Source organism: Lytechinus variegatus, chromosome 2, assembly GCF_018143015.1.
Source record: "Lytechinus variegatus isolate NC3 chromosome 2, Lvar_3.0, whole genome shotgun sequence".
NCBI classification, from domain to species: Eukaryota; Metazoa; Echinodermata; class Echinoidea; order Temnopleuroida; family Toxopneustidae; genus Lytechinus; species Lytechinus variegatus.
In genome coordinates, this window is record NC_054741.1 from 3,032,973 (window position 1) to 3,057,123 (window position 24,151).

The 24,151-nt window shown below is 37.7% G+C and overlaps 1 protein-coding gene across 1 annotated transcript in view; it reads right to left on the bottom strand.

Moving 5' to 3' along the window:
- Positions 1 to 464: 464 nt before the first annotated feature.
- Positions 465 to 24,151, bottom strand: part of LOC121407071 (1,25-dihydroxyvitamin D(3) 24-hydroxylase, mitochondrial-like) — a 47,078-nt gene continuing 23,391 nt past the window's right edge. The window contains exons 2-9 of the mRNA XM_041597992.1: positions 20,760 to 20,950; positions 19,150 to 19,352; positions 17,501 to 17,704; positions 13,240 to 13,412; positions 4,847 to 5,019; positions 3,147 to 3,225; positions 2,333 to 2,551; positions 465 to 1,912 (exon numbers count right to left, since the gene is read on the bottom strand). Coding sequence (XP_041453926.1) covers positions 1,802 to 1,912; positions 2,333 to 2,551; positions 3,147 to 3,225; positions 4,847 to 5,019; positions 13,240 to 13,412; positions 17,501 to 17,704; positions 19,150 to 19,352; positions 20,760 to 20,950 — 1,353 coding nt within the window. The 3' untranslated portion in view covers positions 465 to 1,801. The remainder of the gene's footprint in view (positions 1,913 to 2,332; positions 2,552 to 3,146; positions 3,226 to 4,846; positions 5,020 to 13,239; positions 13,413 to 17,500; positions 17,705 to 19,149; positions 19,353 to 20,759; positions 20,951 to 24,151) is intronic.

Below are 24,151 nucleotides of genomic sequence, written 5' to 3' on the forward strand. Positions count from 1 at the left end.
CCTCCCCCCGCTCGGTCGCTTCGCTCCCTCGCCGCTGGCGCCCCCCCTATTTCAAAATCCTGGATCCGCCCCTGAATCTTATAAGAATATGTGAAAATCGAGGAACTGTATCCTTGCAGTCAGATAGCGGTGAATATCAAATAATCGACGGGACAACAAAATTTACTATTTTCTTCCAATCGCTGTAGGTTTCCATTTATTCTTACATATGACTTCAATAATCAGATTGCCCTTTGATACCATTTCCATTTCGGAAATGCAATCATCTTAGAATAAAGAGTTGTCCTTCGATTTGTATGAAACATTACACCACATCACCACAGGGAGAACATTATATAAGGATACACTCTAAAAATTAAGGATTTACAATAAATCCAGATCGGCTGTGAAGTGACCAGCCGAATGTTGGATTTACTTCATATCTTTAGGATTAACTTTCAAATCTAAAAAGGTACAGCATAATATTTCCCATGACATACCGTTTGGTTTGGAGTCGGTTCTATTGGTGCAATTCAAGCAAAACTACAAATATAAATATGTGAACACAATGCAAATAAATTAGATATATAACAAACAGGTAGATGAAACGCTTAGTCAGATAGAAATAAATATCACGTTATAGCTCGTCAATATTGGTGAATTGACTGTGAATAAATAGAAACTTTATTGTAAATAAAATACGTTAAGGTAGTTATATAAATGAATCATTGCGAAAATTGGAGACATCATTATCACAACAGAAACTATCTTTTAATTAAATAAAATACGAATATACAAAAAAGAATCAGCTTCTCCACTCTTATTCCATTTTTTTGTACAACAAAAATTCATTTTGAGCTCAGAGCATGGCCGTACACATTTTATTTTTACCTAGGGGAGAAAAAAAACAGCTGAAATGTTAAAGAACATACACTGACATATGCAATTTGGAAACGATAGCTACCAGTGTGATCAGAAAAGTACGAATTCTTATTTACAAATTGAAATTTGGTGCACACTTGAGATAAATTTCTATGAAAAATTGAAATAAAATGTAGGTTTTGGAAATTTAAGAGGACACGGAAATTTTCCCTGTCCTTGTCGTACAGCCATGGAGTTGGGCCAAGTGAAGGATTGTGACATTTATACCCCAAAAATCACTCCGATGCCCTGAAATCTCCAATCACTGATTTTCAGCATGGAGTCTGATCCGAGTCAAATCCTCGATCGGTCAAGAAGATGTCTTTCTCTATCCCTGAAGTAAACGACAGTGAGCCACCTCCCAAATCCCTTCCATTTCAAAGACCTTCCATAGTATTGGGTCATTTTTAGCGATCCATTGCGATGATTTTACGATTGGGCTTGGAACTATGATTTTTCGTTAGCGACATAGGCGGCGGAAATTTTTTGTAGATAACCTATTTTTTTTGCTTGTCAATTTTGTTTCATGCGCCCCCTAAATTTTTTGGTTGATAACTTTTTTTTTTGCTTGTCCAAAAATGTTGGTGGTCCCCCCTAAAACTTTTCGCTTCTGCCGCCAATGGTTAGCGACATCTACCGTATTCTCTTCACCTCTCCCGAAGCTGATTTAAGCGAGTCTAAGATCTTTCGCATATATAGGTGGACATACATTCTCTGTTCCATCTTCTTCGATCGTTTTCCCACTTTCGGAAAGTGATTACAAGCGAATCTGGCAAAGTTATCCCTTATGTGGCTGAAAAGAGTCTTGGTATCAGCGACTCTTTCCACCTACATCCCTGACGCTCATTTGAAGTGTGTCGGGTCACAAGGATGGTAAGCCCGACAGGATCATCAGGCTCTTTCATCTATCCCTGAAGCTGATTTTAAGAGGTGAGCCTGGTACCAGGATACCCCGGATAGCCGGGAAGACCTCTTCTGTGCCGTGGTATCGCAGCTTGAAAGATTTAGATATCTGCAAACATAAGGGAAAGAGTCGGATGTTTATTTGTAGATGCAATAATTAAAAAGCAGGATGACTCCACAATGGAGGCATACTTTTACGCAATGAAATAACGTCGATCTGAAAAGAAACAAGTGGTGTGTCCGGCTAAGATTTAAGTGGTGCTTACCTCGATGTTATATGTGGTATTTATATACTATTAATTTGAATAAACGACTGAATCAATCAAATAAACGTAACCATAATGTAACTAACGATCAAAATATTTGATCAACAACTCATTGATAATTTCTGATGCAATCAATAATCATTCAAACTTTACTCATGAGTTTGGGCTAGAATATCCCGATTTTAATACTTTAGATGCTCACTACTCCTTACCCTTGCTAGTGCTAAATGGATTTAATACAATAGATGCTCACTACTCCTTACCCTTGCTAGTGCTAAATGCATCTCTAACTCGGCAAGCCTTCTACCGATACACATCCTGGGTCCAAACCCAAAAGGTAAGGAAGAGAAAGATGACACCCTCCCATCGGCTTGGTTCTCCTCACCGCTATTCCTCAGCCATCGATCGGGTAAGAAGGTATGAGGGTCGGGGTAGATCTCGGGGTCTCGTCCCATCACGTACTGAAGAGATCCAATCATGGTCTGGTGAAGAGTGAGGAATCAGCGTCAATGATTGGTGAGTATAAAGCCAAACATGTGAACGATTCAGAACTGAACTGTAATATGTATATATCAGGTCATAGTAGTAAAATAGTCACATAGTAACAAAATCTCACTTATTTTATCAAATTGAAAATTGGGACAGGGTAAAGGTTAATGTGAATTCCATGAGCAAATACATATACCCTGGACTAACCGGGGTAAGACAGGGTAATAATATGAAAGTTCTGTGAAAGCGGATAGAGGTTTTATAATCCCACCCAATTCATGAACTGTTTATTTTATGATTATTTTATTATTATCATTATTATTATTACTATTATCATTATCTTTCTTATTATTATCATCATTAATAATATTATTATTATAAGTAGAAGTATTGCATCATCACCACTACACTTCCATAGACATAATACCTCAAAAGTGTCTGTAAATTATTCAAAACTTGTTGGGAGCTAATTTCACATTCTCCAGTGTTAGAGCCAATAACTAATCCGGCATGCTTTGCGGGGACTTTGGGGGAATTACCTGATTATAACAAGCATTAATGACCATTGTGGTGTTCATATTTGCTTACCCCTTTTGGTATGTGATACCCGCCTATCGCTACGTCTTTATCTAACACTCGATTGTTGGCAGGAACCACAGGATACAACCTAGAAAAAAGGGTAAAACAAATAAAATGCAGGCTATATGTATAAAAAAATCTTGATGCAAAGTTTATTTTTTGTGATAAAGGTTTTACAGTAAAATTCAGAGACATGTGGGATATAATCAGAATATATACCTAAAATCCCATTTTAGTACAACTACATGAACGTTGATCGATTTCTTTAAAGCCCGGCTCACACTACGCAGTTCCGAAATTATGGAACCAACTTCCCCTTAGCGTTAGAATGACCCAGTCTGTTCCTTCTTACAAAGCATTAGTGAAGACACATCTGTTTAAGGAAGCGTTTAATGTTTGGTTAGTATAAGCAGTAGGAGTAACCAAAGCGCAGTAGAGTATATGTATGCAGTGGCTGTGCTATACAAATTTATCATATTATTATTTTTATTCGTTGCGACGCCATTTTTCAAGAAATCCCACTTTGTATCATTATGAAAGTTCCAAGAAGTAAAATTATTTTATTTAAGGTTTGGCATAATGTTAGGAATTATACTAAAATTATATGTTTACTTTGCGGTAAGCCCTGTGGTCGGAGTAAAGTCCAAATCGACTTCAAGTCGCAGCCGATGATGACGTCATTACGATTTGGAACTGAATTTGTTTTTATTCATTCAGGGAGGCTCGAACTGGACTGAATTTCGATTTCAGTAGTCCTACCACTATTCTGAACTCTGATCCGTAAGATCTTATAAGTTGGAATGTCCATAATAAATGTTACCACATTTTCTTTTAAAAATGCCATTTACAAAAGAAGAAGAAGCAATGATTGGTATATACAGGATAATTATACAAGAATATACACAGTAATAGGCAACAACGACACTTGTATTAAAAAAGGAATCGCGCCCTCTAAATTTAATGATGTATAGTGTTAAATTTAGATTGATTACTCTTTCATTATCGGTTTGTTCACCTCTAACTTAACATCATATTCCAAGGACGCAGTGGCTTGGATAACAATGCAACCAACGCATAAGATCCTTCTGCAAAAGCAGAATAGCAACGAATTTTGTCTTAATGTTTTTCATGACTTTATTATTGTAACTTCAACCCTGGTTTTAATACCATACCATACCATAGACCTAACTTTAAACCTAACATAAAACCGCCTTGCAACCCACCTCTTACCCCGACATCTTAAGCCTGGAGCAATTGTTGCAGGAGCAAATAATTTATCAGCCTGCCCATAGAGTCCCTTGTGCCACACTGATGTCACCTGCACTCACCCACTTGCACTTCTTGTTGCCATGATTAATTTATTATATAATTTCTCCCCAACAAGTTTCTTATTATCAATAATTTATATTTCGTGACATCAATATTTTTGTTCAAATATATTTCATCACGGTTTGCATGTAGCCCTCTAATCTGCCAGCTATTGCTTCAGCTTATAATAGCTGGCACCTTGTATTTTACACAATTTACTATATTGCTCACTATATTTACCCTATTATCAGTCTTTATCATCAGAATTATTCTCAGAATCTCTTTATTGTCACATTTTGAATATATCAATTTATATCATAGTTATTATATGAAGATGTTAATTTATTATTGATCCATGAATAACATACAGAAACTCCTGCAAAAAGTGTGACTTCTCTAACCTCAGTGTTTCTTTGATGACCCCTTTCAATAGTGGCATGCACTGAAGATCATCATGCTCTGGGATACATCTGTCCTTTTTGGCAAGGGCGCCCTCAATTTCTTTGGCCAGTCTCTCCTGGGTATCTGGGTGACGAGATAGTTCATACAAAGCCCATGCAAGCGTATTCGACGTCTGTAATAATAATAATATAAAAAATGTATGTACATTTAAAATAATAAGATAAAGATGATCGAAAACTATTTGCATTCGTATCAAAATCGAGGGAGTAGAAAACGCTTGACACCGAAGATGAAATGCTGAGAAACAAGAAAAGTGGGATGAACAGTAAAAATTACAAGATGGATGAAGAAAATTTTTTTTTATGGAAATCTTATTTCGACATACTTCTTAAATATATATAGGGTCAGTTCTATAGCAGGTCGATTACTAAATGCTACAATTATTTACAAAGGTGGACTTATCATCAGACAGTTTTGCGAGAACAAAATCACACTAAATTCATTACTGTAGCGCGATTAAAGAAGGCACGGTTCTAGACTTCAAAAAATGATGGGGCTGCTGGGGGCTTCAGAAATTTTCAACGTTGGTTTATTCAATAGAATGAAACTGGTCTATAGTGGGCAGTATATGTGTATGTGGGAGACTATACTGATCTGTCTAACAATCTAATACACCGCCCCCTAGTCCGAAAATGTTTATATTATGCGAGGAAGCATAGCGATCGAACCAAACAAAATCACATACTAAATGCTTGAGAATGCTTTTAATTAACCATTTCATCTACACGTATAACACAAATCCAGGCAGATGAGGGCAAGTGATTTCACTTCACGATCAGGGGAGAAGAAGTAAAAAAAGGGGCTTGCGTAGTTACTCTTTCCGGGCATTTCATCTAGTTACACGTAAGTGAGCAAAGTAAACGAGCGAAAAATTCCTAGTTTCAAGAGCGAATTTTTCAAAACTTTAAAACATAACCATGGTAATATAAGGTATAATCATGGTAATAAAATATGGCAGGCACTCTTTAAGTGTCAATGGTATCAAATTCCCTTTACAATTTTCCGATGGAACGTGGTGACCGGGTAAAAAAAAACGAAATTAAACTTAGCATGATGAACTTTATAACGAACATGCAAATAATTCTACATCTTTCAATTTCTGAATGGGATACTCGACATGCAGAATAGCTAAAAAAGAACACGACCTGGGATTACCGACCAGTAAAACACGTGTTATTAGTCGACATAATAGAATATTGTAGGGAATTCCAGTCAAATCACTCTAAACAGAGGCATCGATCCTAGGGAGCAGGGGGATAAACATATCGATTTGCTCGCCCGTTTACACTTCGTAATTTCGAAGGTTCGTAATTCCGAAAGTTCTTTATTCCGAAGGTTCGTAATTCCGAGACACGTAAATTGCCTATACCTCGATGTTCGTTAATCCGAAAACGTTAAGGTTCGTTAATCCGAACGTTTGTGGCGTTATTTCGAAGATTCGTTATTCCGAAGGTTCGATAATCCGAAAACGAAATAAGGTTCGATGTTCCGAAGGTTCGTTAGTCCGGAAACGAAATAAGGTTCGTTGTTCCGAAGGTTCGTTAATCCGAAAACGAAATAAGGTTCGTTATTCCGAAGGTTCGTTAGTCCGAAAACGAAATAAGGTTCGTTAATCATTACGTTTTAGGACTGACGAACCTTCGGAATATCGAACCTCATTTCGTTTTCGGATTAACGAACCGTCGGAATTACGAACCTCATTTCGTTTTCGGACATACGAACCTTCGGAAATACGAATATTCGGAATATCCGAACCTTCGGAATAAAAAAGCTTCGGAATAACGAAGCTTCGGAATTACGAATGTATGCGTGCTCGCCCATCTTAATCTTGAACAATTTAAAGTATTCAATGCAAAATATGTTTGAAAAAGCATCTAAAAGCACTATCAAACCTCTATCATTATTATACTTGACATAAAATTTATTATCACGATCAAGAATTCAAAATTGTCAAGTTTTCGGCGCTCTTTATTTGCTAATTTCTGTGTTAAAATATATTTGGATATTTTGTTCACGCCCCCATCCGAAAATGAATCGATATTCAAATTCTAATTCGGAATTTATTTCCAACAGAACTTGAAGAAAATGAAAAGTGATATATTAATTTAATACATTTACAACGAACTGACTATAAACAATATGTTTTAAATAATTTCAGAGCGTTTAAGACAAATTAGACAAAACTCATGGCAATAGTATTCGTGTTGGACGAAGTACGGAAATCAATTTGGAAAAGGCATTCTATATTGAACTGCAGGGGATCATTTACTTGCTTTACTCGAACTTTAAGACGTATTTTTGTAAGGGAATGTGTTGCGACCGAGCGGGAAATTTTCGAATTTAAATAATAAAAGAAAAATTGATTTTAAAGCACTTGACGAAGTGAATGGAATACTGCCCTTTTCAATAATGCATATATGGTCTACATAATATATTTTCCCGTGTGGTCGATTTTTGTTACAGGGGGGGGGGGGGTGAGCGATTTTTTTTTTTTTTGGAGGGTGGCTTTAGTCCCCAAGCTCCCCCTAGAACCGCCACTGGCTTAAAGACTTCTGATAAAGTAGGCCTAAGTTTCAAGTGCAATGCTTTGTAAGCAATTATTATGATGATTATATCAAGACAATATAGTTATGACAACAATCTAGGTATAAAAAGGTTTCCTTGGAAAACACCAAAACTATCATATCATATGCTGTTTACCATTTCTCCATATTCATTTTTTACTTTGAATTTAGCAGGCGACAAGTCAAAGTACGTACGTTGGTATGCAGACATAAAGTAGCATGCTGGAATTAACAGCTAAAGAAAGTCAAGATTCCCGAGATTTTCGAATTCATTATCAGATATTTCAGAAGATCAATCCTTTTTTTCCAAACATTGAGGTAAATAGGGAATGGCTTTGGCAAGAGAAACCTCAATCTAGCTGGAATAAATCAGCTGCTGTTAATTTGTTGATCACAGATGGACACCCAAATACGCTTCCTCACTGAAACACACTTCCGACGTTGATTACCAGTGACTTATCGAGCTTGCAAGTACGCACGGTTTTAAACCACGAAAGATGGGCAAACTTAAGTTAACATAACTTATAAAGCTTTACTTTGAGATGAGGGCGTCTGAGGGTATTTTATCTCCAATTCCCTTGAATGTTACGAATAGCAGTATATACATGACATTACCTTTTAGGTTACAAGCTGATAAACATAATAAATGGGGTAGAGGGGGTGACTGGGTAGGGGTAATAGGGAGGGGCCAGAAAAAGAAAGGGGGAGGGAGAAAGAGAAAGAGAGAGAGAGGCAGAGAGGACATGGAGGAAGGTAGAGAGTGGGAATATGTAAATGGAGCACTCACTTTAAATTAAATTCAGATTTGTAAATCCAAAATGTCAAAGCCACTCTGATTAGCATCAGTCCAAGCCCCGGTATTCCTAGTTATTTGTTTAGTACCAAAGAAACAACATCCTGATCGAGTTGTACTCAATCTACAATTCTTTTCATTTGACTCCTTAACAAAATAGACACATACGAAATCAAACATACAAAAGAACGGGGGAAAAAAGAACAAACCAACATCATCCACAACAACTGCCCATTGAGCTAAGGGCATGGAATAGTCATGAGGGCTTACAGATGCTGTCATCATCAAGGAAAGTCATACAGTATAACCAAAACGTCTGGAAAAGATTTCCTTATTACTAGGTGACACAAAGCAAAGGATTGGAAAGTCGATTCGAATGCCTGCCTTTAATTCCGGTAGAGGAAGTGCAAATTGAGGGGGTAATGCTTTGTTGAAATGGCCAGAAATTGGATGGATTGGTTAGGAGGGATAGAGTGCATCTCCATGCCTCGTTCGGTTGAAGTCAACCTGGAAGTGATAGGCGTAATTCGATTTATGCAACAACTTTCCCTCAACTGCAATTGCAGTTAGACCCGATTTTGGCAAGTCATCTTAAAGAGCGCTGTAAAGACTCACAGTGACTAGGCTACCCTATTTAGTTGGGAAAATGGGAATAAAATCGCCTCATGTAAACTAATAGTAAAAGTACTTTATGGTGTTTTCATCAAATACAGGCTGTCTATTCATGAGAAATCATCCCGGTAGACGGTATGTCAGGCAAGGCATATTCTGGTATTACTTTGTACTGATCATGCTGATAACACCGCGCCAGCACAAGACTCATCTCACAAGTATAACAAAAATGACCCGAGTGTCTCGACCAATCGAACAAAACAACATAATGTTGGATTGATAATCTGTCCCAACTATGTTTCAGAGAAGAGTGCGATAAAGATAACTTTACATGTACAGTTTGTGTGGATTATTTTACTTGACTACAAGTGATTTGTTCAATTGATGTAGGGCTCGAACTTTGAATGTTCTAATGAGAAAATGTCGTACTTGTGAAGGAAAATCGTGCTAGATTGCTGTGTTGGCTGCTATAAATTTTGCATTTGCATATTGGCTAATGTACTGCATTTGTACTAAGGCCTATATTACATTTAAACTTTTAACCTTGAGCAACATCAATATCTTTTCTGTCTCATAGTCTTATCAGTCATAGAAGACAGTCATATAAACTAATAACGTGTTTCTTTTTTATTAATGGGCAAACAAATTCCAGCGTCATGAGTCACGTGATGTGTTAAAACAAGACTTTTATTGATTTGGCAAGTTTCAAATGTCCCTACCTGAAACGTAAATAGAACATGTATGTTTTAGGCATCATCGCATTTCGTCTGATTCACAAATTGCTTAACCACACTCTGTCATAATCGTGTAGCACCATTATCCTATACGCGCGATCTGACGGCCAGCATCAGTTTCATTTTTCTACACCCGGTATCAGTCAGCACTTGCGGTCCAGAAAATTAACTTCCAATTTTCAGACATCAAGCGTTTTGCCACAATTCAATTTACCTCCGCTCCCTCGATCTGCCAGGCACCCACGTTTTGGTTTGCAGAAGGAACATGCTTCTAGCCTTTCAGCTCCTCATCATGATTGCCATAAATTGATCCCACATGCCCCCCTGGCCTAGCCGCCTGAATATCTCCTCTTATCTCCCCTCTGCTGCATACTCTCCGAAAACCTACAGGGGTTTGATGTCATTAATGTATGCGCGTAAGCACCCTGGACCCTCGACACTCGTATCTGTATCTGGGGCACGGAAACTTTAGCTCTTTCTTTAAAAGCTTTCAATCTCAGACTTGGTTTATCTTGAACTTGACCTCTGGTGCAAACAACGAGGTCGCAGCCATTTACATTCTAGACTTTCCCTCCAGCATTTTTTTTTTACTTCCCGACTTCGGATCCCAATAACGGCGCCGCTATGCCCCGAAGGACAGTCAATACTTGATTTGCTTATCGTAAAGTTGGGAAGTTCAAGGAGTACTTTCTTAACCTCCAGGGAGAACATTCTTGAAGGGAAGAGTATTTCAGTAGAGAGAAGTAAGGTCGCGATTGGAATGAACTAATGTCTCAAAAAGAATAGAAGTGTATACTTAGTCAACTCGTGACCTTTTGGGTTGCTGTAGGGGTTATACTAAGGATGACGTAAATATACATGGAGATTGTGCCTGGGGAATACATAAGACTGTAAATTCTTTGATAAAAACACATTCCAATAATGAAAAAAAATGAACTCCATAGAGCTTATTTTGATTTAAGAGTATCTTAGCCAATATTCGCTTGAATAAAAAGTATTTAGATCAAAGATTGACATGGAAAGTTCAAGCAGATTCCGAACTTCCTACTTTCTTCAGTTGGCTTCATCATTCATCATCTTTGTATCTACTGTTTCTTCTTTCTCACTGTCCTCGTAAATAGATCGTGTTAAAAAGTAAAAAATATCATAAGTTGGTGACTGAATGATTTATAGAACGATTAATCACCGATTCAGCATTTCCATTTCGGGATGAAATCCGCCGTGTAAAAACAAATATCAAGAACAAAAACACATCGTGTAAGATGAGATGACGAAATCGCTGCCAAATATTCCACAGAAATGATATGCCAAGAATCGATTCGAATGCCAGGAATCGAAAGTTGTTGTCGTTTCCTTTTGGTGTCGAGATAAGATCGCAGAGGGTTGCGATGATGAGAGCAAATAGCGAGCTTTCGCATCGCCACGCAGAACAAATTCTATAGAACACAGCAATGTCTTGAAAATTCCCGTTAAATGACAATGAACATCTTGGACGTCTTTGTCGAAAATTGGTGAATCGGAATAGCAATTCTTCCTAAGTTTTGCAGCTGACAAAAATGACGTTTGTCCAGAGGGCAGGACGAAATTGCTGGGTTTTTTTTTTACCAGTTTGTGGCATAAATATTTTTTTTGAACTGAATGAACGCCATAAAATCTAATTAACAAAAACATCAACAACCAATTTTAAACATTTTCTAGGTTGTTCTTTGTCATAGAGGGCGTTTGATTTACATTTTCATCTTGGATGAACAAATTACGCAATCCTCGAGGTTTCATTTCTATATATACGTTTCATCAAACAATTCTTTCTTTTTTTTTATTTTGGCCCCAAATGGCAGTCATGCGTCATGACAGTGAGTTGAAATTGCCACACTCCCATCATAAGCCTAAAACAAGCTTTACCAGGGTCCTAATGAAAAAAAATTTATGTACACAAAATAATAGACCCTTTGTTGCTATTAACAATTTTCAAAGTTTCAAAATAGATTTTTAAAAAGCTAGCTGTTTAATATCAAATGTCTGAAGCAAAACAATGGATAAATGCCTGACATAAAGTCAAGTTACCTTGAAGACGAAGAAGAAAAACAAAAAAGAAGAAGCAGAAAAGGAAAAGAAGAAGAAAAAAAAAACAGCAGCAACAGCAAGAAGAAAACAAATCGATATCGTCTGTCAACATTGTCAAATGAGGGTCAAACTTGGATTTTATGTTATTGATGACATAATGTACCATCAGTTGATTTTGAGAGGTCTGGTCAGGGTCAAGACTTGGAACTTACAAAACTGTCATCTTACACAAATACAGTTATTTAAGGCGGAATTCATGGCGTGATATCAAGCGCTCAGATCTTCAATTCATGACACTAAAGGCAGATGACATTTTGATGATTAGGGAATATGAATGATGATACAGATATAAGGTCAGATGAAGGGTAGGATGAATTTGATATGAGGGTGAGGTGCTGGGCAAAGGGCCAGCTTGAGATAAGGTTAAGGTCAGGGGTAAGGTGGTGTAACGTGAAATGAAATATCATCCAAGAATAAGGAAACCTTGAAAATTACGACTGGCGCTTCCAATAGACATTACCCTATTTCATTATCCATCACTTCTCTCAACTACCTCCCCCCATTCCTTCCTCTCCCGATTATTTTCAACATCCCTTTCCCTCGAGCTCTTTACTAATTAACATTATTGATTGCTTTGCTCCCCTCTTCTCCCCCAACTTTTCATTATAATTTTTTTTATTTCACGACTTTTCATCAAGCTTGTTCTGTAACTCTCGCTAAATTCCCCGTTCTCATATGCACCTCTGTCCCAGCTTTTACCTTCTTCCTCCTACCCCCAAAATGCCCCCCCCCCCCTCTCTCTCTTTCTTTCTCTCTCTCCGTCCTTAATTATCTTTAACCCTCTTTACAACATCCATTTTTCCTAGCTCCCACCTGCTTCACATAGTCTCTCCTGCTCTCCCTTCCCTCAGCCACTTATCGCTCTGTAGGTAGTGACATTTCCATGTTAATGCGACACCCACTTGATCTACCCAATCACTATCCATTAACGTTTCTGTTTTTATCTCTCTAACGTTCCCAGCAAACTTTCAACAAGCACGCATGAGGTCACCAGCTCGGACCTGTCCAGTAAATGATTCCAGAAGGGGGTAAAATGATTGCGTATCAAGATAGACTGTTAGGACATCATCTTTATTGATCTGCGTGTTATTGTACGCATATTTTCACCACTGTGAGATTGTAATCAAACGGATTTTTTTCTTTCAGAATAAGACATCCATATACATTAGTCTTCCATGTTTCCTTCTCCCAGATAGAGTTCAGACAGAGTTATAATCACTTTCTACTGGTATTTAGTAAAGTCACAATATTAAAATCACTTTACGGACAGGGGCCTACAAAAGTGAACAGCCCAATCGTCAGTCGAATGTGATTTACTTTTCTACGGACTGAGCATGCGCAGATCTATTCCTCACACCTAGAATTCCGTCGTACTTAGTAGAAAGCGTCTTACGGTGCAGTCACACTGACCAGACCTCTCAAAACCAACTGATGGTATGTCATCATTAACAACATAAAATCTTTGTCGGTTTTTCTGCTATGACCGTAGCACTGCATATACCTACCGTATCAACGCCAGCGAGTAGGAGCTCACAAGAGTTGCTGTAGACCTCTTTCATACTAAGCTGCTGACTGGCTAGCAGATGGGTAAGGATGCCACTGTCTTCTACCACGCCACCTTCCTCTCCCAAGGCTGCAAGAGATAGCTCCTGAAGACGATCGTCAATCGACTTCTTGGCTGCACAGAAAGGGAGGAAGGAAGAGAGATAGAGAAAACAATAATAAGATACCGTTTGCAATGATTAAAGAGTGAGGGACGTGCGGGGTGTTCAAGAACATAGAAAATGTATTGTCAAATGCTTCATGACAATGAACAAACAAGGAGTCTTTGCGGAAAATTTATGAATCAAAACAGCAGTTTCGTCCTGGACTCTGGACAAACAAACATATTTGCAATTTTTATTTAGCTCCGAAACTTAGGGTGAAACTGCTGTTCCGGTTCTTTGTCATTAGACAGGCATTTTCACATCATCCATTGTGTTCTTGAAACCTCCGAACGTCGCAGGGCGAGTGAAGAATCGGAATTCTGTGGAAGAGGAGAGCACACTAAAACCATCGCTTAATTCGCCGTTGGACAAGACGAGCGTAGAGGATGCATGCACCGCAAGCCCAAGTTACACCGAACAAACAATTAGTTATTCCTATTGGTCTATCATCAGTCGGCTGGAGTTACATCCATCGCTCTGACTGAACAGCGAACATCTCCTTTGCCGTAGAAGAGTCTGTCTCTAATTCAGATATAAATAAATATTGACGAATATAAAAAAAATATAGTCTACTACTAACTAAATTCATTCGTGCTTTTTATTGAGTTAGGTACAAATTACGATCCACAATGTCTTCTCTCGACATAACATGAATTAATGTCACGCGACTGCACTAATTGCTCTTCGATAGAGGAAAGCTCCACCCCTTTGCGTTTTCCTATAACAATAGAAGATACAATGATGTCTTGAAGAAGAAAAAAAAATAATGGCGCCCGGATAATGACGGGTATGTGACGAATCCAATATAACCCATTAAAATATATCTCTCCGGGGATAATAAGTCATCGTTTTGACATTGCTATAAATATTCAATCTGTTATGTGTTTTATGTGTTTTGATGAACGACTTATACATGCCGAAAAAAACATGAAGGAACAAAAGAGTTTCGTAAAATTGGGCCTGATGATTCCAATGGGAGTAAGTATGAGACTATGAACATTTTGATGATCGGTATTGATGGAGGATATGATAAGCCACCCAAAGCTAAATCAAAATTCTTTAAAAATCTATTACTATGATTTGTTATTGTCAGAAAATTTGAAGAAATAAGAAACATTTTGTAAAGTTTATATTAGAAACCATGTTAATCCACAAAAAGGAACAACGACTTGATTTATTTTAAACAATGGATATACGTTAATATCTTAAAGTAGCTTTTGATACTTGCCGAGTCAAAAATAATACCCCAAAAGCGAGGATACACCACACGCTATAATATTTCCGTAGGGGCGACTTTCACGAGACATTTTTTTTCTAAAATTGAAATCTTAGTACAGGGACGCCTTACATAAACTTAAATGAATTGCTATGGTCTCACATGCATCTTATCCAATAAATTTAGAGTAATAAGAGTTTCAAGAAACGGACGCCGGGAATTCTAAGACTAGGATTGACCCTGCATCTTATCAAAAATGAAATATAGGTTTCGACAGCTTTTGCTCTGCAATATCCCAGGGCTACAACATCTCGCTAGAGTTTGCATAACTGTTTATGATATTCCTCTTGACCATAGTGGTTCAGACAGGAAGTGGGCTGAGCAACTTCTTGTTCCTACAAGATCGCCCGAGACCCGTTCTTACAGGAGGGGGAAATGAAAAAAATTACCTCAATGAAAGGCATAAGAAAGTCCCAAGATGCACGCCGGAGGGGGAAAATGACCACAGGCTTAATGAATGAAAGGCGTATGCAGAAATGACGAAAGTTTGCCCTAGAAAGTGGCAAAGTGCTGTACGGTGGATCGAAAACCACCCTGTTGGTTTGTACACGGCTATTGTCTTCGAATTATAAACAACCGCTTTTTAAACAGAATTTCGTTGATTGCACATTGGAATCTAAGTGATTAAAAATGAAAATTAAACCAATTTGATCCGAATAGTAAATTAGTTAAACTGAATGAGTACGAGACATTGTAGTCTTGAACAAACGGCAATTACACTAATTTGGTATGATAGGAGGCCAAAAGAATTTAGCCCATAATTATGATATAAGATTATTAAGAAGGAGAGCAACTATTCGTAGACGAAGTAAATGTAAAGGAGGGCACCAAGTCCCATCAGGATGCAGCTAGGGATTCCAATGGGTGATGCAAAACTGTACCTTCTTTCAAAAGCTCCGTACCTTGTTGTTTTTGCAGTAAGATCTGACTTCGTTTACATTTATATTTGTAGTTGTTATATTATCCAAGGAACTGTTGCTGGGCTAGCACCATGAGCGTCTCTGGATGGTGAGTACGCTCAATAAGACATCGCCATTCCTATTATCATAATCATTATTATCATTATCATTATCATTATTATTATCATTTAGCAAAATCATAATGTAGGCAACAATTATGATCCTCGATCATCATTATCATCGTCATCATTCTCATCCCTCGGGAGATACGGTGACGAGAGGGAGTGGGTGTTGGCTACTATAATTATATACGGTACCACTATGATGTAGGTTAGTCTAAAGTCTGAGAAGAAAAGATTCTGTTCTCTAACTACCCGCCCTTGTTACGGAATATTGTTGTTGAAGTGTCTGTGAAAATGGTTGTTCTTCCATTTTCCCCATGTTAAAAAATAAGAAAAGAGAACACTGATAATGGTTAGTAAGGAAATGAACCTTTTATTTTTGTAAGAAATAAAATAAACAATTTTGTCTAAAAGGGATTAGGGAGTTAGATTACATGATGTAATGTAGACGTCTTCACAACTCATGTCAGTCATTCTCAAGCATCGACACGTCCAAAAATCATACAACATTATTAATTCAGAACCCTGACGTGAAGGGGAGGGTGGCAGTCGGAGATCACACTCTTGCATTTATACAAATAATAATAATAAAAATCTCGAGACATCGCGTCATTATCTGTTCGCAGCTGACTAAATGCTTATAGCCTTTACATCTTGTAGCCTCTCTAGACCTCAATTTACAAATATATTACTAGCCGTCCTAAACAGCCCTTCGAGTTCAAAGCTAAGCTACGCAGTGAGGAGAGATCAGTAAACCTCTAAATTTTCATCATAAACGTGATCATACTGCAGGTTAATGCTCTAAAGATCATTAATGTAAATCATAAGCGGCTTTATAATCTCCCCTTAATCTATCAAACCTGAGACGCTAGCTCTACCCCGCCAATAAATCACAATCAAAGACAATTTAAAATCAGTGATGACCTGTCGCAGGATGTCTCAATTGCGGCAACACTGTGATTTGATGTCTCCCTTATGACATCAAGTGTCAAACCCATTAACGAACAGATTGTGAGGTTGTCCAATGATCGTCGAAGGAGACGACACACTGGAGTCCCGGTGGGGCCAAATGCTTAGCCTTTACATCTTGTAACCTCTCCAGTTCCATGGTGGCCGAGAAAGAACCGATGCGGTCGTATAGACGCATGCTCAGGGGACGATTTTGCGCCACGGTCAATTTCATAAACTGACCAAATGCGCACTTCAGATAAACCTTCATGAAAATTTTTTGCCAAACCTATTTTTTTATAATTCCCAAAGTCCCCATCTCCTCCTTCGTTCTAGAAAGCGTATTTTACTTATCCCAAAATCTCGACATCTTGTCCATGTTCCATCTGCAGCAGTTGGTTAGGGCTAGGGCAATGATAGATCGCAAACAAGATTCAGATTCTAAAGACAAATAGATACCTATACAGACAGTGCATCAACCGATCCTGAGCAAAAGTTCAAGACTTCAAGCCTTTTGATATTTTAAAAGGAAAAGATAAATATAAGGCCTGAATTACGTTCCTCCCCATATATATCAGGATTCCGCAAACTCACCTTTATCTTTACATGGGCTTAGTAAGAAATTACACAGTCTATGAAAGGATTATGTGCGGAAAACGATCGAACCCATGCGTGGAAGACATAAAAAAAAAATCATCACCAATATAATGTTGATAACATCGCATAACATTGATATTCATGCGCGCCATGTGTGAATGTATTGACGGTGTTTCATTTCCTCCCTGCAGACGCGCTAGTTTTGGCACAGGTCTTACCGAAGTTGAAGATGTAGTCCCAGGCTGCTTCGTGGTCCCTCCAAGGCTTGAGGTTCCACCGCCGGAACCACTCGGGTGAGGTGAGGAACATGATCTGACCCGATGCGAACATCTGACCTACCGCATTGATGAACCTTTGAGACTCCTCTGGGATCGGTTCCTTCAGACAACCTATCCTGGTCTCCAGGAGCAGTTTGAAGACGGCTGACAGGGGCGAGATCAAAGGAGATAAAACAATGGGTAAGCATATGCAAATCTGGTCATTCTGGTGGGTGTTTCATAAAGCTGTTCATAAGTTACGAGCGAATATCCGTACGACTGGTGAATCGTATCTTACGAAATACACCAGACTTTCATAGATGTTGAATTAGTTTCTAACAAACGATCACCAGTCGTGAAACACCCACCACCACTGGGAAAGATTCTGCATCCAACTCAACTTGATTTCGGGTATTGTTTAGTCATGATTATGCATCATTGATAACAAAGGAGGTAAATAATGAGTAATTCACACTTCAGACCAATGTTGAATTTAACATAATACACGTACGAGGTTGATTTTAAAGTTCAGATTTAGTGCTATGGTGATCAAAGACCTTAAAAAGGGGAAACAAGAATTGAAGGATGGTGTAGCTCTTAGAAATGAACTTGTGATAGGTTTAAATGTTCGCTAAAACGCCATCCTACACAGACGATTCGTCAAAAAAGCGAAAGTGTCTTCCGAACCAAAATCACTTGTAGGAATAGAGGCCATTTTAACTCTAGATTTAGATTCATTCTTAATCATAAGTGATTTAAAGTCAAATCTCTTAGATGTAATCTAAATTCACGTTCGACAAAAGTGGCTACTTTTCACAGTTAATCTGGATAGATATCGAATGCATGAAATTTGGAGTTTAGAACTAACATAATTTCCGATTGATTTTGAGATTCGTAACGAATCTATGTCAGACAAGGATTCGTTACGAAAACCGAATTTCAGATACCGTCAAAACAATCAGATGATGTTCTGCAGACATATCATGTTAAGACGGATGTACAGGGTATTATTTACAAACGCACAGGAAGTTGTTGAGCCAAGTCGTCCATTACTCACCAGTATACCGGCACACAGTTTGACAGATGTGACACTTCTTTACTCGGGATTGTTTAAAATTTCAGTCTTCTTTTCTAACGTAATGCAATGATTCTCAATTCAGAGTAGTGTTCATGCTTCGTTGTATCTTTTCATGTAGGACTGCATTCTGATACTAGCGAGACCAAAAATTTCGTTTTAATCATTTAATGTTAAGAACTGTAGTTTAAAAAAGCGACTCAAACCTCCATCAGCACGAAGAAACCTACCAGCATTCCAGATACTTGAAATGTGAATTTCTAAAAGGGAAAAAGGGACAAATTTAGCACCAGAAAGAATCACCAATCCTTCGTTAAATCGAGCTTCACTTATGAACAGCTTTATGAAACACTAACCAGGAAAACGATGTTTAAGTCGTTCCGGAACATCAACCAGATAGGCGAGCAGAAGATGGGTAAAAAGTGGCTTAAAATTCTCAACTGGCAACTATTGTACAGCAAAAACTTTTTTTTAATACTTTTTTGAAAGTATAATGATGCTCTGAGAATATTCCATAATACATAGCAACACTCACATTCCATCGACCACTTGTACATCTCGTTCTGAAGATCCGGTACCACTCCATCTCCTTCACCCTTGGTGTCTCGAACGAAGCGGAGTCTCTCGATCATGTCGGTGACGATCTCGTTGATGACACCTGTGAACCCGGCTACCTCCCTGGGAGGCATGATCTTCTTGCCGATCGTCCGTCGAGCTCGATGCCATTCTTTACCTTCGCTAGATAATAGAAAATAATAATAATAATTATAATAATAATAATGATAATAATGATGATAATGATAATTATCACTGATAATGATGATGATAATGATGATGATGGTAATGATAATGATGATGATGATGATGATGATGATGATGATGATGATGATGTTGATGATGATAATAATGATGATAATGATGATGGTGATGACGATGATCATGATGATGTTGGTGATGATAATGATGATGATAATAATGATAAACATTCAACATTCATATAGCGCTTAATACAATTTATACGCACTGCATATATCCCCGGTTGTAGCACTTATACCCTTTAATATCATGTGCTTGAGCATTCAATGAATTACTGGGTATCCATATATCCACTGCAATTGGATGGAGAGTGGCAAACGTGGATAAAAACGACTTGTCATTATACGCGAACCTTGTGGTTCAAAGTCCGGAGACTTATCCACTGAGCCAATCTATATACAGCGAGTGTGAAGGATGGATAAATCTGAGGGAAGAGAAGCAGAATAAAAACATACTGCGGGACATACTGCGGTAGAGAATGAAGTTTCGACTCATATCGATATTGGTCCGAGATGGTTAAAATCATTTCAAAATCACGAAGTTAACTAAGAGTACAAAATAAACTCAATGGCCCGTATTCTGAACACGGGTTTAACTTAGACCATGGTCTAACTCTGAGCTCAAAGTGGGAAGCCAAACATCTCGTGTTCAAATGGTGTTTCTTATGTTTACTGTGCTCTTTCCTAATTCTTTAATGGTGAAGACATTTTCCTTCCCAGACAGTTAAGAATGATTTGAGAGTCAAATGAGCCGATACTATGAACCTCTATTTATGTCGCAATTGGCTATCCAGACTTAAACCATATTTTAAAACATGAGGTTAATTTAAATCCGATTTCAGAATACGGACCAATAGGATCAGTCTGATGAGAATTATTATGAATGTTTCATTTAAAATAACATGTGAAAATAATATCATGCAGTAGCTTTTCGTGATCTCAAACAGAAACGGTACGTGGAAAATTTCAGACATTCGTTTTTTTTCTTTTTCTCCCGTGACCCAGTTTGTAATTCTTGGTAACATAACCACGACGACCCCATTTATAGTGACAGAAATGTGTCAACTTTTCCAGAGCCCTTGCCTGGATAGTGATCTCCGGGTTCAGAGTGAGAAAGCTGTCTTTCAAAGGCAACTATAGAGAGCTTTGGACAAACACGTTCGAAAACCGGATGGATGAGGATGATAGACAATCGTGATCAGTCCTAAAGTTAAGGGAATAATATCCGCAAATGATATTCATTTTCATCTGATCATCCCGTTTCTCTTTGCCTTGCATCCTGTTTTCAAAAGCTACTTATGATGGATTTCATCACCAAAGCAAGACTTACTGCGTTAGTACTCCTAATGATTCATCCCGGTGCGCTCTGTAGACCTTCCAAGGCTTCATGTCTAACCTCCTCGGATACCTGCTGTCGTTCCTGTACATGGCTTCCACAAGACCTGGCTTCGCTAGGTTGACAAACTCCAAGGTTCCTAAACGCTCCTTCCATATCGGGCCGTACTTTTTGGTGAAATCGATCTACATAAGACAAAGGGAGAGAGGTAATGATATTGTGTGAAATCGCTTATTGTACAAATTAATGATAAAAAGGGAACAGGGGACCGTTGCGGGATAATTTGCGTTCATGCGCAACCCTCATTATGCGTTCTTCTGATTAGCTGATAATCAAATTTCGTTAATTGCGCTTCCGCTTTGTGAAACCATGGACCTACTAGGTCTATGCTGAAACTGACCCAAACAATATCCCGACAATAGAACACATGCATACGGAAAACAACACACCATAATTTATCAAGGATAATCAATAATGTTGAAATAACAAAAAATAAATTTAGTTGTCATTCAATAATTATTAAGGGTAAAGGATTGTTTAGACGTAAACATGTTTTATGAAAGAAAAAATTGCATAAGCCGTTCTGTACCAAATGACGCAGTGACACATTATTGACCACACAATATATCACCTCAACAGATGGCGTAAAATCAGGAAATTTCCATTTCGACATTCTAGACGGATTTTCTCGTTTTATTTCTGCAATCTTGATACTTCTTTACCATTCATTGCAAAATAAAGAGGTTGGGATAGAGCAAAACCCTGGATGACGAAGTACAACATGCACTCAGAGATTCGTTAAGGCTATGAAGGTCAAGTCCAACCCAGAAAAATGTTGATTTGAATAAATAGAGAAAAAATCAAACAAACATGACGCTGAAAAATTCATCAAAATCGGATATAAAAAAAGTTATGACATTTAAAAATTTTGCTTATTTTTCACAAAACAGTGATATGCATAATTTAAAGACATGCAAATGAAACAGTCGATATGGCTTTCGCTCACTTTTTCTTTAGTTTTTTTATTGTGTGAATTATAAAATATTTAATTTCTTACAGATTTGACATTAAAGACCGACTTGACTGAACCATACAATATTTAACATTGCTAATTCCACATCCAGGGAGGAATTAATCGTTGTTTCACTTGACAATGAGAATAGTAGAATAGTTCATATAAAAACATACAAAAGAAATGGTGAGCGGATGACGTCATCAGTCTTCCATTTGCTTACCGACAGGATGTGCATATAAATGCTTTGTGAAATTATGCAAAACTTTAAAAATGTTATAACTTTCTTATTTTACATCCGATTTTGATGAAATTTTTAGAGTTATGCTTGTAGGATTTTTCTCTTTTTATTCAAATCAACTTTTTGTTGGGGTGGACTTGTCCTTTAAAAAAAATGGTGACAATAAACCTTCTTCTTGCAGAAGATGGGTCACAATGTTCCTCACGATTAGAAATGATGACACATATTACGACGAAACGAGGAGAAAAATTTCAAGCATCATCCTTCTTGTCTTTGTGTATTTTGGGACGCTGCCAGGAACAGGTGGGGCAGACGAGCCACAATCTTTGTTATCCTTCCATCTTGAGAATTAAACATCAGCTTTGTTTTTGACATCGCTCGCTCTCTTTTTTTTCCTTCCAGTCATATTTCATGGGGTGTACTTAACATATTTTCTGTTCACTTGGGTCTTCACCACACCCCAAGGGCCTCCTCCTTATCCATCTTCGTTTCGCAAAAACAATAGCCGAATCAGAGGGACAATATCATCTCAGGTCGGAGGCCAAGAGGAGTAAAAAGCAGCGCCCGAAGATCATGGGGTGAACAGATGCGCAATAACGCAGTGGTTCCAGCTATCACGGAAATGGGTAAATCTTATTCAGAACATCACTAAAACACTTGGAAGAGTTCAAGCCAATGTCAACTCGCAGTTTCTTGTGATCGTAAAAGAGTGGATTGCAATATTCTTTAATCAAGATTAATGATAAACAATGCGAATCAGCTGAGAACAACATAAATCTAATTTGATTCTAACCACGTAAATGCGCTTCGCCAAACTGCTGACGCCAAATTGGGTAAAAGTTTTAATGCACGCACGCAGGCCGATCATACATCTATATGGCTGCACAGTGGTAAGGCACTCTCCTCAAGAGCTCGTGGGTTCGAACCCCTGCCAGGTCATATTAAGCGATTGAAAATATCGAATATCTACAGATATATTTGGTAGGTCCATGATAATAACGTAATTTAACGATGAATATATTCCGCATATACTAGGATAGGGGGGGGGGGGTGTTAAAGCAGCATACAGACCTTTTATCATCATCCGCATGCATTATGAATTTTAGCAGAAAGTTGATAATTTAGTTGATTTGTTAATGTCAAGTTTTCAATATTCTTTTGATATATTGTACTGTTAATCTTTGTGTATACTTATTGTTCAAGCCATTGGAAACCAAATTTCTTTGTATGCGTATTGCGTATATTTGTATTTACCAATAAAAGATTCTTGAATATGAAATATTGTAACATCATATCTTAAATAGGGTATATTGAACAGCAAATGGAACATTCCTATTCACTTTTTTTATCCGAACATTTCCCGTCATCATTCAAAATCCTTTTGCCATAGGTTGGTACGAGACTCCTCAAAATCTTGCTGTCTGCATGCCCCCTTTATATTTTGTTCCTCGTCTCTAAACCCTTTTCCTTCCAGCCGATTTCTCGTATAAATCTCATTTTCAGCATCCCCCTTTTCATTCAAACTAATTTCATGTCGACATTAACTACAACACATTCATGTGAAATAATGAGAGGAGACATGACGCTTTAATAGCCCCTTGATAAAATCTGATACATTTATGACGAGACCTAACTGACTTTTACAACTCCGCTTAGGATAAAATAGTTGCGGTATATCTTTCCTTTTGAAAACCATAGGTCTACCGCCCATCTGATTTCTAACCGACGTTCAATAGTTATGGTTAACGAAAGCGAAAAGATAAAATGTACGATCTTTTGAGACAGACAAGAATCCTGAAACATTGTTGAATTGCATAAAATTTACGGTGTTCATATAAGGCCTACATATATTTCATTTACCAAATAAAGCTTTAAAGATCGATTATCTGCTTTATTTATAACATAAGGTAACACAACGCTCAAGATAAATATACACAATAAAAATTTTAAGCACTCGAAATTGCAAAATATGATACGTTATCGAAGTTTAGAAAATGTCTGGTGGCTATTATGTAAGTCTCTTAATTGTTATGATAATGAATGCATCGTAAGGCGCTTAAAAGCACACAGTATCACAAACAGTACTATAAATTTCATATGTAGCCATTATTTCATTGTTAGAACACAATATAA